This window comes from Mizuhopecten yessoensis, unplaced genomic scaffold, assembly GCF_002113885.1.
Source record: "Mizuhopecten yessoensis strain PY_sf001 unplaced genomic scaffold, ASM211388v2 scaffold5667, whole genome shotgun sequence".
Lineage (NCBI taxonomy): Eukaryota > Metazoa > Mollusca > Bivalvia > Pectinida > Pectinidae > Mizuhopecten > Mizuhopecten yessoensis.
This window is the reverse complement of record NW_018406163.1, coordinates 124,560-139,397: the sequence shown is the minus strand read 5'-3', so window position 1 is coordinate 139,397 and position 14,838 is coordinate 124,560. Positions and strand designations below refer to the sequence as shown.

Genomic DNA, 14,838 nt, shown 5'->3' with positions numbered 1-14,838 from the left:
TGATATTGTCATTGTTATACTGTACCGATACAAGTCCTCCCTCATATTGTCATTGTTATACTGTACCGATTCAAGTCCTCCCTGATATTGTCATTGTTATACTGTACCGATACAAGTCCTCCCTGATATTTTCATTGTTATACTGTACCGATACAAGTCCTCCCTGATATTGTCATTGTTATACTGTACNACAGATACATGTCCTCCCTGATATTTTCATTGTTATACTGTACCGATACAAGTCCTCCCTGATATTTTCATTGTTATTCTGTACCAATACAGGTCCTCCCTGATATTGTCATTGTTATATTGTACCGATACAAATCGTCCCTGATATTGTCATTGTTATACTGTACCGATACAAATCGTCCCCGATATTGTCATTGCTATACTGTACCGATACAAGTTGTTCCTAAAGACATTCCAGACGACTGTATATACTTACCTAGTAACCTGGAATTTGTGAAGGGTTCGGAATTTCAGGATAGCAGTGATACAGTCATTGTAGACCTTTCGGACATCCTTGTTGTTACATCTCATAACTTTCACAATGAGTGTTGAAAATATAAAGACAAAGTTTAAAATATAACCTCAACAAACAATGATAAAAAGAATCATTTCAGTAAACAAAAGAAGACAACAGAAACTTAAAAGAACTCAATACAAAACAAAATTAATTTTGAAACCCTAATGTTACATTTAGGAGATGAATACTGTATTTTTGTGGAAAATTACAGCAAAAAAAATATTCAAACAAAACGAAGCTTAGTAAAGATTCAGCTACGGTATTTTTTGAACATGAGTTTGTTTTAGGGACGTTTGTTTACCTTGAAAAGCAAAGAGTGTAAATGACCTGTGTCTCGACTCTAAACTGCTGAAAACAACTCACTTAGCCTTAGTGGGCCAGTGAAACACCCCCAGCTTTGATGTAATAGATGGTGTGAATTGAAGCAGAGGTACATGTCTGTGTGAGTGGTTTTTTTTCTGCACATGATATCCGTCCCCTGACTACCTGCAGTATAAGAGTGCAATTGAGCTAAATGCCTCTATGATTTTTGAAAGCTGACCTTACTGATTCGGCCCACTGTGGCTTATTGAGTTGTTTTAGTTGTTCTAATAATCAGTTAGACCGATTGATATAAGCATTGCACCCAATTGTATCAATATGTATTTATTATTTATACTTAGCATCGCTTATATAAAACCGAAACAATCAATCGAAGTGAAAATCGAATTGTTATCAAACCATAATTCGAAATCAATATCGATGAACCTATCATGAAATATAAGCAAAGGAATAACAATATTGAGACAAAAAAGTACAAATAATAAGACCAGCTGGAAATATTGGCGTCGTCTGCTTCATGCTTCATGTTAACATAATTATGTCTAAACCAAGGTGATTTACGACTTCTAAGAGAGAACTAGGAGAGTGGTCGAAAACCACAAAGTGCACAACTTTGTGTTATTTTTATTACAGAATATTTATTCATCAGATCTTAGATACAAAGGAATTTGACAACAGGCAAAGCCTATGAGCGCCCTCTCCTTGCAGTTATACACAGTTTACACACATCATATTGAATTGAAGTAAGGATAAATCATGTATATTACATATATTGATATTTGCATGGCATTATTAATTTTTTGAAAATTGTTGCAAATATGGCAATCAAAATCAAAATGATGCTTGTGGACGGCACATAGTAAATTTATGTGCTGGTATCATTCCACACAACAAAGAAATTTTAAAACAGATAAACAAGTAAATGTAATCTAGTAAAAGCGTCTTGTATCTTTAATGAATCTCTGAACCGTCTCCAAAATGCTTATATTCATATTGATATCTAGTCTATGACATCTATAAAGAAAAGTCTGAGTATTTAATGGAATAGCGTCATTAAGTCCAGAAATGGAGTTCAAGAGAATTCGCCTTTGATTAGTATACAGAGTTCAATGGAAGAAGGAGTGAGCACAATCCTAAACAGGAGAACTACATAAGCAGGCATGGGTTTCAATTAGGTGAGATTCAAATAGATCTGAATTCAGGTAACTGGCACAGTTTCTAAGTTGACACAAGGTAATATCAAATTTTCGATCAGCATTGTATTTAAAAATATCAGTACATTGGGGTTGAGAATCCTTTTCATCTGGGTGTAAAAAATCTCTTTTGATAACTCCAATGGATGTCATTGTGGGATACAGGCAAGTTGGATTATTTCATTCAGACATCAGTTTCTGGAACAAACTTGCATTATATAACTGAGTTCTTGGTAAAGGCACATCAAAAGTTCTATTGAGACAAAAGATGATAATTGTCAGTATTATTATTAATGTGCGGTTGAATTAAATCATAGACATGAGAGGGGCATTTCTTATTATATATTTTATAAAAAGTAATATTTTGATGCAGATGTCATCTTCTATTAAGTGTTATAAAACGAGATTATCTATAGAAGATATCATGACTTGTTCCACGTCTTAACCCTGAACTAATACGTGCTGCTTCTAGCTGGATAGACTCCAAGACACAACATTCATTCTGCGTACAGTTTGCCCATATAATACTTGCATATTCCAGGATCGGACCTATGAATGTGATATATTTAGTTTCAAGTGATTTTCTATCAATTTTGTATTTCAACATTCTAAGTATATTAATTCTTTTATAAGCTTTTTCTGATATATAGTTTATGTGGTTAGACCAATTAGCCTTGCTGCAGAAAAACAAACCAAGGTGTTTATTATGATTAGAAACATTAATTGGTGATTCATCAAATTATAGGTGGTTAGGATGCAGTGTCTCAGAGTCAACCCGCCCCGAGAAGAGCAGGGCTACAGTTTTATCTGGATTAAAGATAATTTCCCATTTTCTAGCCCAGATGGAAAATTTAATATATCTAATGTTTTACGCTTGAGGCCAATTCGTCATCAATATCTAATAAAAACAAAAATGGACCAAGAACTGAACCTTGAGGTACCCCTGCCTGTAATGTTTTCCAATTAGACTTGTACCCATCTATGACCACTCTCCGGTGCCTATCATGAAGGTATGATGTGAACTCTAACATATTATTACATATATAATTATTTATTTTTTTAGTTTATAAATTAGACCGTCATGCCAAACTCTGTCAAAGGCTTTGCTTATATCACAGAAAATCATTCTGGCCTCTTTGCCTTTGTCTAAATGCTTTACAATTTCATCGTATACAATTAATAGTTGATACATGTACACTGTAGAATCCTTTGGTAAAAAGCTTGATTGATTCTTAGAAATAACGTTATATCTTGAGAAATAATTGAACATTTACTTAAAAACTTTTTTTTTCAAATATAGGGGTAACAGATATTGGTTTATAGTTGGATGGCTCACTTCTTTCTCCATTACCCTTATAAATTGAGGTAACATGTGCATTTCCCCATCTATTTGGTAGCTTTCCGGTAGAAATAGAACAAGAGATAAAGTGGTTTCACAAGAGATTGGGAAATCCCTTTTATGAATTTGGGAGGGATACTATCAGGGCCTGAAGGTTTATTAGTATTGAGTAGATCAAGCTGATCAACAATGTCCTGTTCGGTTATGTTTATTGTTGAAAAGTGATGTCGGGGTCGGGGGCAGTCGGGAGGTAAACCGTCAGCATTCTTTTCAGTTACGGAAATCGAAGTGAAATAGTCGTTAATAGATTCAGCTTTATCTATGGGGTGGATTTTCAGTTCACCGTTGATAGTCAATGGAGAGTCATTTTCGTTTTTGTTTTTGAGACTCATAACCGATTTTGCAATACGCCACCATTTTCCGGGGGGTATGGATTTATCAATTAAAGAAGATTGAAGTTTAGATAGATATATTTCTTAAGCTTTCCGGACTAAGGAAAAAACTTCATTCCGAATAGATCCAAATTTTGCCCAATAAGCTGGAGTATTATTTAGTTTAGCTTTGGAATGCTGGCGATTTCTTTGTCTAATTTTGAATCTGATACCATTGGCTAATCAAATTTTATCACTAGGTCTTTATGTGGCACAAATAGGTCGATAGCAGTAAGGATTTTATCAGTTAAAAGAGAGTTCATATTTTCAATGTCACCTTGTAATGAAATTTTCCAGTCAATACTTGTTTGCCCCGTCTAAGTCAGTGTTATTGAAGTATAATAAAGTCTTTTTATATGCATGTTTTTTTTTAAAGTTTTAAATTTCAGATCAGTGCTAACTGAACAGTGATCACTACAAGAGGGAGGATGTACTATTGTATTATTAATAAAATTAACTTGTTTGTTAGTATAGTGTCAAGTGATGTTGAGGTCAGGGAAGTAATCCTGGTAGATTCAGTAGCAGTGTTTTCTAACCCATATTTCAATAACAGTCTATGTAGATGTGAGTTTGGATTTAGATGTAACATGTCTTGATTTATATTCTCTACCAGGACCCCTCTCCTTTGCAGATCAACAATATTATTTAGGTTAATATCTAGCCTGTCCCAGTAGCCAACTAGAGAGTTAGGGGGTCTATATGTACAGCCAAAAAGAATAGGTTTATTATTGGTAATTATTTCAGTCCATATTAATTCAAGATCATCTGTCTCAAGGTCACGTCTACATTTAATATTAATATTATGTTTAGTATAAATCAGAACTCCGCCAACATATTTATCTGTATCCTTTCTAAAAATATTTCCAAACGTTTTAAAGATAAAGCACTATCAGTAATTTAATTATCAAGATGAGCTTCAGAGACGCACAGGATATCGTATTCGTAGAACTCAGCATTAGGAATATGAATTTTGTTCCTTAACGAACAGATATTATTATGACAAATATAAATATAATCAAAGTGGATGTTAGAGTTGTGTGGACCGGGGATTGGGTGAATATGGCTAAAAAATATAATATTATAAAAACATAGTGCAAATTCAGAGAGAATTGATTCTGAGAGACGCTAGCTATACATAAACATTTATAAAGTATGGGGTCATTCCCTGCCGTTACAGCACCAGGAAAGTTTGTTATTTTATCCATTGTCGAAAAGGAAACACATATGTAGAAAATACATGTACAACTTTTTATATTCTGAAAACACAATTTGCCTTGGCGAAGTAAACACATTGACAAATGAGAACAAACAATAATATACAAATGACAAACATAAACATTATTTACATAAACCTTTCGGATCCATAAAAATATTGCGATACAAAAATATAATGTAAGAAGTTATATGAATATCGAGTAACCCGCCTCACTGACCCCATACCGTATGCTGATTACACGATAGAGCTGTCGACCTCGCTTGAGAATGGAACCATCCTACATAATATCGCATGCATTTGCATGAATTCATGGGTCAGTGACACGGATCAGACGGTATCCTGAGTGTGCAGCTACCGATCTTTACATTGTACATATTCTGTAACTATTTATTATGATACCTTTTATTAACTAGTTCATATGATAATATGACACCGGAAATTAATAATACACTAGTATGATTAGGCACAATTTATAATAGGCATTGATAATATACTGTCGTTCTTCAGGTTCAATAGACAGCAATTCACGCCCAAAATTTAACGTGGCATTAAAACCTTATTTACATACTCTGCGTGTAAATATAAGGCTGTGAATATAATACTACCTTGCGTCATGTATGACTGTATGGATGACATCAAGGTTCATGTCGCACACATGAAGTTTAAATAGGTTTATGACATCATCATAGCAACCGTAAAACTTACTTCAGTCCTCTTACACCAACAGGATGTTCTCAAACCCCTACATAAGTATTTCTATCAGCATATGATACTGTATATTACAAAAATAGTGATATTCGTCCTGGAATATCGAATAACCTGTTACAGGTTAATACCATACATGGGGAAGCGAGGATGTTACTTTCGATAAAGGGACAGTGTACGATATGAAATCGAAATCATCACGCTAAATGTATAGCAAAGTAGACAGATGTATTTGTTTATAACGTTGTAATCAACATTCGAGGGAAAGTACTGATGTAATCATCATTTCGCGTTTTTTCACAAAAAGAAATAAATTGATAATACAAAAATAGAATGACAATGAATAAATAAAAAGATAAATCACTTTCTCTACATATGTAAATGGTGTTTTTTTTACTAGCGCCTTTTTATCATGTACTTGACAAAAAAGCAACGCTAGTTTTGCAATTAATGTAGAAAATTCATAACTTCGTCGTATTTTCCTGGTAACGTCACAATAGTTTGTCTTACACATGTTACAAATAAACACGTACATAACAGTGTTATTGCGTTTTATAATAGCATGTACGTATGATAGAAGTGTTTTGTTACCGTAATGCCGGATGTTGCTGTCTTTCCATACAGAGGCGCAAAAGTCGCGGTGTTCTTTCAGCATGTAATCCCTCACCTCATCAAGAAATTTCTTTTGTTCTGAGGAAGGAATCAAGATTTTTTCTACATGAAGTTACATTATCTATATGTTAGAATCAGCAATGTGATGGTGAATATCGTTCATAAATCTCGTGTACATGTACTCTCCACAAAAGTCATAGGTTTGCATTTTTGATTTTTGGCATGTAGTCTTCATACTTAGCTATTCATCGATGCGTCTCAAAACCGAATTTGTATTATGTATAAAGAAAATACTTATTCCCGCGTCGCAATACTACATTTTTAAGGAGACTCCACCCTTTCGCAATTAACCAGCAGAATTCAATGAAAGTTCCACATAATGGTTATGTCACTATGCAAAGATGATTTATGACAATCTAAGTATCCCGATAAACTGAAAGTTTGTCAAATTTAACACTTCCTCATTTTTTGAGTGTTTGGCATTGTTCAAAACTATAACAACATAACAATAATGAAAAGTAGCATTGCTAATTAACCCTACAAATATTCCATTTATCATAAAATATTTTAAACACGTTCCACAGTGTTTTTTTATTGAAATTGTATGGATAAAAGTAGTCATATACAATCTAAAAGCAAAGAGAACACATAGTTTCATAAAAAGAAAGCAAAAAATGAACCAAATACACACAAAGCCTTCATATTTCATTTATTTTACATTTTACAATCATTTTGATCCTGATGAGAGTTGTCTACCTTAAACAATATCGGAACTGTTTGCAGAGTGTTAATATTTAAACAATGACAGTTATTTTCTTTACTATACCAAAAACGACAGAAACAAATTAAATTATGATATCAATTGTTTTTCTCCATAAAAGATCGATTGTTTTGGTTCTTTTATGGAACAAAATTACTCTCAATCGCGTTCACTTTGGACATCATCATTCCATTGCCCGCTTACTCCTGGTATATTTACATGTCATGTACATATAACCATAGGCTATCTCATGGTAGCATATTTCTGAAATACGTGTGATAACACATTTCCCAGTTAAGTCTCGATATTGGGTGTTACTATAATTTACACTACGGTAATGGAATGCCCGATACGCAATACGGAAAAGACGACACGAAATTACGACAAGAAAAACATGTGTATTGCGTAGGTTGGGAAGTCCTTAACCAGTGGAAAGGCAGGCTCTATTCCGCAAATCGATATTAACATACGGTACATACCTCCCTCATGGGTGATGCCCAGTGTCTTGTTCACAAATTAACATTGTACATATCTCCCTTATGTGTAATGCCCAACGCCTTATTCACAAACTGTTCATAAACTGCCTCCCTTATGTGTGATGCCCAGTGCCTTGTTTACAAACTAAGATGATACATACCTCCCTTATGTGTGATGCCCAGTACCTTGTACCGTGTTTACAAACTAACATGATACATACCTCCTTTATGTGGAATGACCAGTACATTGTTTAAAAACTAAAATGATACATACCTTCCTCATGTTTGATGTCAAGTACCTTGTTCACAAATTAACATGGCACCTACCTCCCTCATGTGTGATACCCAGTGCTGCGTCCAGTAGCTGTAGAGTTGTACTTTGAGCAGCACTTCCTCCTTTCATCTGAGATGGTAACGCGAAATTTAATGTGTTTTTTTTTATAAATTACATTTTGTAGTAAATGCATAATGCATAAGATAATAGCGTTTGTGTAATATCAGTTGAGTACACATTGAAATCAACGGTACACCATCAAGGACAAAACAAACACCAAGGGCGCCATAACGTGTATTAACTGGTAACCTTAATGTCTAAAGACAACAATGATAAACGAACTCAAAAGATTCGATATCAATATGAGTACTCGTATTCTGGAGATAGTTCAGAACTTTGCTGCTTTGAATGATACCAGCACAGAATTGTACGTTAAGTATGTGCTGTCCACCAGCTCTATTTAGCTGATGTTTATGTAATCTAATTTTTGTATCAACAATTGTCAAAAAAATAATAATGACATGGAATTAGCAATATCTATAACATATATATATATGTTTTATCATTACCTTAATCTGATGTGTGTGAACTGTTTATTACTGTAAGGAGAGGGCGCTCATAGGCTTTGCCTGTTGCCCAATTTCTCTGTATTCAAGATCTGAACAATAAATATTCTGAAATAAACATTGATAAACGAACCGGTGTAGGTTTGTCTTCATATACTCCTTGGTAAATGAGTCCGTCAGGAAGCGGGCCCCGTCCTCCGCCCCACCTAGGGGATACCACAGACTCAATTAAAACGTGTCTAAGGTATCATTTCAAATGCATGTATATTTGTAATATTTATGTAAATATGATTTAAAACGTGTAGCTATATTGACAGTGTTGAAATATGAATAAATAATTGTATCGATATAGACATTATTCAAGTTTGAATATTTTATTTTGTCAATATAAATAGTGCTGAAGAAAAAACTATTTATTGCTTTGATAAAGTCAGATTTAAAGTATATGTATATTAAGTTGTCGGGAATGAACTTATCAATGTGGGAATACAGTCAGAGTTAGAATATTTAATCTTTAATTTTGTCTCGACACAGACAATCCTGAGACGAGAACATATATGCATTAAATTATTCTGAAACGAAACTGCATATGTATTGATCAATCAACTTGAAATGTTTGGGACAACAACTAATCGCTTGCTCCTTCCATTCCGATACTCTACGTTCCACTTTAATTTGTATAGAACGTGGAGTATCGCAGTGGAATTAAATACATGGTTTTAATCATATTGAATATAACTCCATTATTTGATCATTGTTATATAATAAAAAAAAAAGATTGAAAAGTTATAACATGAATGCAGTGCATGCATGTCTATAGATTATAACATGCCTATGTATCCATGAATTTGTATAAACATTTTATATCGGCAAATACTCTGCAGAAGCTGTATCATTTGGTTTATGTGCCTAGCGACTTAAAAAAATCTCAATAGAAAACACATATACGTACCAAGTGCACAAATATATACACAATATATATAAAAAAAATATATATATAATAACCATTTGTTGAAAACCCCTATCCTGTATAAAAATCATATAAACCAACCATTTGTTTAAAATACATAATTACCCTGTATACAAAATACAAACACTTTCCCCGTGTGTAATTCAATACACGTACCCTGTATACAAAATACAAACACTTTCCCCGTGTGTAATTCAATACACGTACCCTGCGTATTACACACATGCACAGATTTACAAAATGTAACATGTGTACAAAAAATGTAAGCACTTACCCAGTGTAAAAAATCCGCAGTTCATCATAGAATTGATTCGGCTTTACTCCCTCTGTAAATTAAATGACGGGTGGTTTCGTTTTGAACAAATCAGTGATAATTTTATTGACTTTAAAGTTTATACAATTTCCTTACATACACAGTGTACAGACGAGATATTTGACGTGTTTTCCGATCAAACACCTAATGTCAGTAAATATCGGTTGGTTTAAAGCGGTTACAAAAACGAGATGCACATGTAATAATTTTATCGGGATTGGTAAAAGGCGAAATATTCACCTCGTTCATTTCATTAAGTCTTCCGTCAGAATGAAAAGGTACAAGATGAATGACGCCAAAAGGCATTAACATAAGAATGAATGCGTGAACCTCTCGTGCTCAAGCTTTCCCGTTCATATTTCCCTTTTACATGTATCTGTTGAAAAATGAGCAAGGACAACACATGGTATTGGTATTATTCTATTTCGGTATAATCATACTTGTATTGTCCATGTGGAAGGGACACACGATTCTTAGTTTCCCATCGATTAGTCTTGTTTCCTTCAGGACTCATCTTCAAAAATTATGATTGATCATGGGTGCCACATGTAAAGCATGAAACTCCTTATAAGGGCGGGTTGAGTGGTGATGAAGTTCCTTTTGATTTGATATCTGCTCTATTGCTATTTTCACATGATAGTATCATGTTTGTTAACGACGTGTTATCATTGTCTAGATGGTTATTTTGATAAAAGAACATAACTAACCTTTGATGTCATTGAAAGTTTTATTCATGTTTTTCATCACATCAGGTATAACTCCCAAGGCCTTGGCCAGCGCTTCGTCATTCTCAGTACCTTCGGTTGAATATCTCATGGCGTCAAGGATAGCCTATAACACACATATATGTATACGATGTAGTATTCACACGTTGACGGAAGCTTACAGTGTACATGTAGAATACAAATACTAGACAAAATATATATAGTATATAGTATCTGTTGATTGAAGCTTACAGGGCAGAAAACAAATACTAAACAACACATACATAGTATATGATATCTGTTGACGGAAGCTTACAGGATAGAAAACAAATACTAGACAGCATATACATAGCATATGGTATCTGTTGACGGAAGTCTACATTGTACAATAGAAACAGAAGCAGATATTCTTCCCGAATGTGCAGAAGTCTAAACCAATACATGTATAGGTCCAATGCGTGATTCACGAATCGGACGTCACCGAGTGCACTATATGGAATATCGTTATCTTATGTGGGTATTCCAAAAGACACGCATTTCTTGCATTCGAAGAAGAGGGATAATGCATACATTAATGTTGATCGTAGCCTAAAGATTCGAATACAATTAGGTTTGTTCGTATGTAATATATCATAAATCAAGAGAAGTGTACATGTCAGAATAGCAGATAAACATGTAAAATAGAAAGCTACATTACTCTTTATGTAAGGTTTGGCTCTGTCGGAGGACCGAGACTGGTTGTAACCCTTTAGACCGAGGTTAGTTGTAACCCTATATACCGAGACTGGTTGTAACCCTTTAGACCGAGGTTAGTTGTAACCCTATAGACCGAGACTGGCTGTAACCCTATATACCGAGGCTAGTTGTGACCCTAAAGACTGCAGCTGGTTGTAACCTTATAAACTTCGTCTGGTTGTAACCCTATAGACCGTGACTAGTTGTAGCCCTGAAGACCGAGGCTGGTTGTAGCCCTATAGACCGAGGCTGGTTGTAACCCTATAGACCGAGGCTGGTTGTAACCCTATAGACCGAAGTTGGTTGTAACCCGACATACCGAGTCTGATTGTAACCCTATAGACCAAAGCTAGTGGTAACCCTCTAGAACGAGGTAGGTTGTTAAACTATATACCGAGACTAGTTGTAACCCTATATACCAAGGCTGGTTGTAACCCTATAGACCGAGGCTGGTTGTAACTATATATACCGAAGCTGGTTATAACCCTATAGACTGTGGCTGGTTGTAACCCTATAGACCGAGACTGGTTGTAACCTCTAGACCGAGGTGGGTTGTAACACTATAGACCGAGACTGGTTGTAACCCTACAGACCGAGGCTGGTTGTAACTATATATACCGAAGCTGGTTATAACCCTATAGACTGTGGCTGGTTGTAACCCTATAGACCGAGACTGGTTGTAACCTCTAGACCGAGGTGGGTTGTAACCCTATAGACCGAATCTGGTTGTAACTATATAGATATAGGCTGGTTGTAACAATATATACTGCGGCTGGTTGTAACCCTTTATACCGAGGCTGGTTGTTACCCTATGTAGTGAGTCTGATTAAAATCCTATATACTGAGGCTGGTTGTAGTCATATAGACCGAAGCTGGTTGTAACCCTGTAGACCGTGACTAGGTGTAACCCTATAGACCGAGGTAGGTGGTAACCCTATAGACCGAAGTTGGTTGTAACCCTATACATTGGGGCTGGTTGTAGTCCTATAGACCGAGGCTGGTTGTAACCCTATAAACCAAGGTTGGTTGTAACCATATATACCGAGGCTGGTTGTAGCCATATAGACCGATGCTGGTTGTAACCCTGTAGACCGTGACTAGGTGTAACCCTATAGACCGAGGTAGGTTGTAACCCTATAGACCGAAGTTGGTTGTAACCCTATATATTGAAGCTGGTTGTAGTCCTATAGACCGAGGCTGGTTGTAACCCTATAAACCAAGGTTGGTTGTAACCATATATACCGAGGCTGGTTGTAGCCATATAGACCGATGCTGGTTGTAACCATTTAGACCGCGACTAGGTGTAACCCTATAGACCGAGGTAGGTGGTAACCCTATAGACCGAAGCTGGTTGTAACCCTATATACTGAAGCTTGTTGTAGCCCTATATACCTAGGCTGGTTGTAACCCTATATAGTGAGCCTGGTTAAAATCCTATATACTGAGGCTGGTTGTAGTCATATAGACCGAAGCTGGTTGTAACCCTGTAGCCCGTGACTAGGTGTAACCCTATATACCGAGGCTGGTTGTAACCCTATATAGTGAGCCTGGTTAAAATCCTATATACTGAAGCTGGTTGTATTCCTATAGACCGATGCTGGTTGTAACCCTATAAACCAAGGTTGGTTGTAACCCTATATACCGAGGTTGGTTGTAACCCTATAAACCAAGGTTGGTTGTAACCCTATGGACCGAGGCTGGTTGTAACCCTATAGACCGAGGCTGGTTGTAACCCTATAGACAGGGTATATTCTGGAACAGTTGGCATGAAATTATAGCTAAGAAATAATTAATCTTTTTAAGCAAATGCGTGTAACATTTAATTCTAATGTTTTCAAAGGTTTTATAGGTACTAAGTTGACTACATATGTTTCGGAAACTTTATATGTAGTTTCCTACTTGGCGATAGAAGTAAGATTATTGAAACAGATACAGAATGGTAAACATTCATGGTAAACATGGCGACAATACATATATGCCAAGCATGACACCTGAAAGATTTTGTTATTAGCTGTTGCAAATATAGTGTAGTATAACGTATATATGAGTAAGAACAATCGTGTTTATTGTCATGTCATTGTCCGTCTAAATATAAATGGTGTATATCATGGGCGAATTAAAAAATGTCTGTCTGTCTGTATGGATTTAATAAACATTTAAACAAGTGTCTTTTTGTTTCTCGTAACACTAGTATTGGTCTGATAAGATATGACAACTGTTAATTCAGAGTAATAATTAAACTATGTACCATATTAGAGTATAATAATATGTTTTAGTTTGCTAGGTTTTGATGTAATGTCTGAAAATAAATTTACAAAATTATACGCATGTACATGTACTCAAATTATTTTCATAAAAATCAAATAAGGATTCACATACTTTTCATAAACAGAAACATTTCCAAATGCTTTTTTATTTAAGTGGAATCAAGAGTGATTTGCATTTAAATTCAAACTTACAATATTATTTGATGAACTAACCCAAATTCCCTATAAATCTGGTGGATTTGAACATATTGTTGTCAAAATATAGCATAAATATGATCGGTTTCATTAGAGTCAAGTTATATTTTGTTACGTTTATGTACAGCAACTGTTGACCAATCAAAACCCGGCACAGTGAATGTTAACTAATTTTCCACGATTTAACTCAAAATCACTCATAGTAATCACCTGCTGATATTTTCACTTATTAGTTATACTTCATAAAAAATCAGATAATATTCATGAACACCTGTCCCACTCCAGAAAAAATAGATAAATCCGCTTAATTGTTCGAACATATAGTAAACTCCCTTGAATTTAGTTTTGAATATAAAGGTATTGAGTCTGGGCCACGTTTGTTAACGCCTAGAAGCTCAGTTGATTAGAATGACAACATAATCTTACTTTTCTTCAGGAAAAGTTCTACCAGGTAAGCTTTTCATTTAAGAACTGATTAAACAAACCTTTATTCATACCGGACAAGATTTCAATACAACAACAAAAAATACCATTGATTTTTTTTAGATCTGTTTTTATTGATACTTGTTTTTGGCAGGGAGCCTGAAGTTGGTTCCTCGTTCCTAGTTCCTAGTTCCGTTTAAGATAAACGGAACTAGGAACCAGATCCTAGTTCCGATTAAGATAAACAGAACTAGGAACCAGCCCCTAGATCCGTTTAAGAAAAACAGAACTAGGAACCAGACCCTAGTTCCGTTTAAGATAAACAGAACTAGGAACCAGACCCTAGTTCCGTTTAAAATAAACAGAACTAGGAACCAGACCTTAGTTCCGTTTAAGGTAAACGGAACTAGGAACTAGGAACTAGGAACTAACTTCAGGCTCCCTTTTTGGCCTGAATAAAGATTTGTTTAATCATTTCTGAAAATAAAGCATGCCTGTTTGTACGTTTCCAGAAAAGTAATAAGATTATGTAAACAGTACAGACACGTGACAATGCAATCTCTTTATACTATTTATCAAGCGGTTTATACATTTTGAATGAGTGGACACTAATTTGTTGCATATCATAAATAAACATAAGTATAAGTCTACCTCAATGGCTGGTGCGAACCTCTGTTCAATGATCACGTGGGTGAGGATGAACCAATCAGCACCAGCACCTCCCGGTGTCTTATACATCGCCTTAAGGTTCCTGGTAAAATAACGATTCCACACTGTATGTATACTACCTCGGTGATAACTGTGGCCAAACT

General features: G+C 35.2%; 1 protein-coding gene across 1 annotated transcript in view; it reads right to left on the bottom strand.

Annotated features, from left to right (window-relative positions):
• Positions 1–445: 445 nt before the first annotated feature.
• Positions 446–14,838, bottom strand: part of LOC110450995 (indoleamine 2,3-dioxygenase 1-like) — a gene marked incomplete at its 3' end in the record, with an annotated part of 31,720 nt that continues 17,327 nt past the window's right edge. The window contains exons 7-13 of the mRNA XM_021498816.1: positions 14,678–14,777; positions 10,410–10,533; positions 9,664–9,715; positions 8,553–8,625; positions 7,907–7,982; positions 6,323–6,421; positions 446–542 (exon numbers count right to left, since the gene is read on the bottom strand). Of these exons, the coding sequence (XP_021354491.1) occupies positions 446–542; positions 6,323–6,421; positions 7,907–7,982; positions 8,553–8,625; positions 9,664–9,715; positions 10,410–10,533; positions 14,678–14,777 (621 nt within the window). The remainder of the gene's footprint in view (positions 543–6,322; positions 6,422–7,906; positions 7,983–8,552; positions 8,626–9,663; positions 9,716–10,409; positions 10,534–14,677; positions 14,778–14,838) is intronic.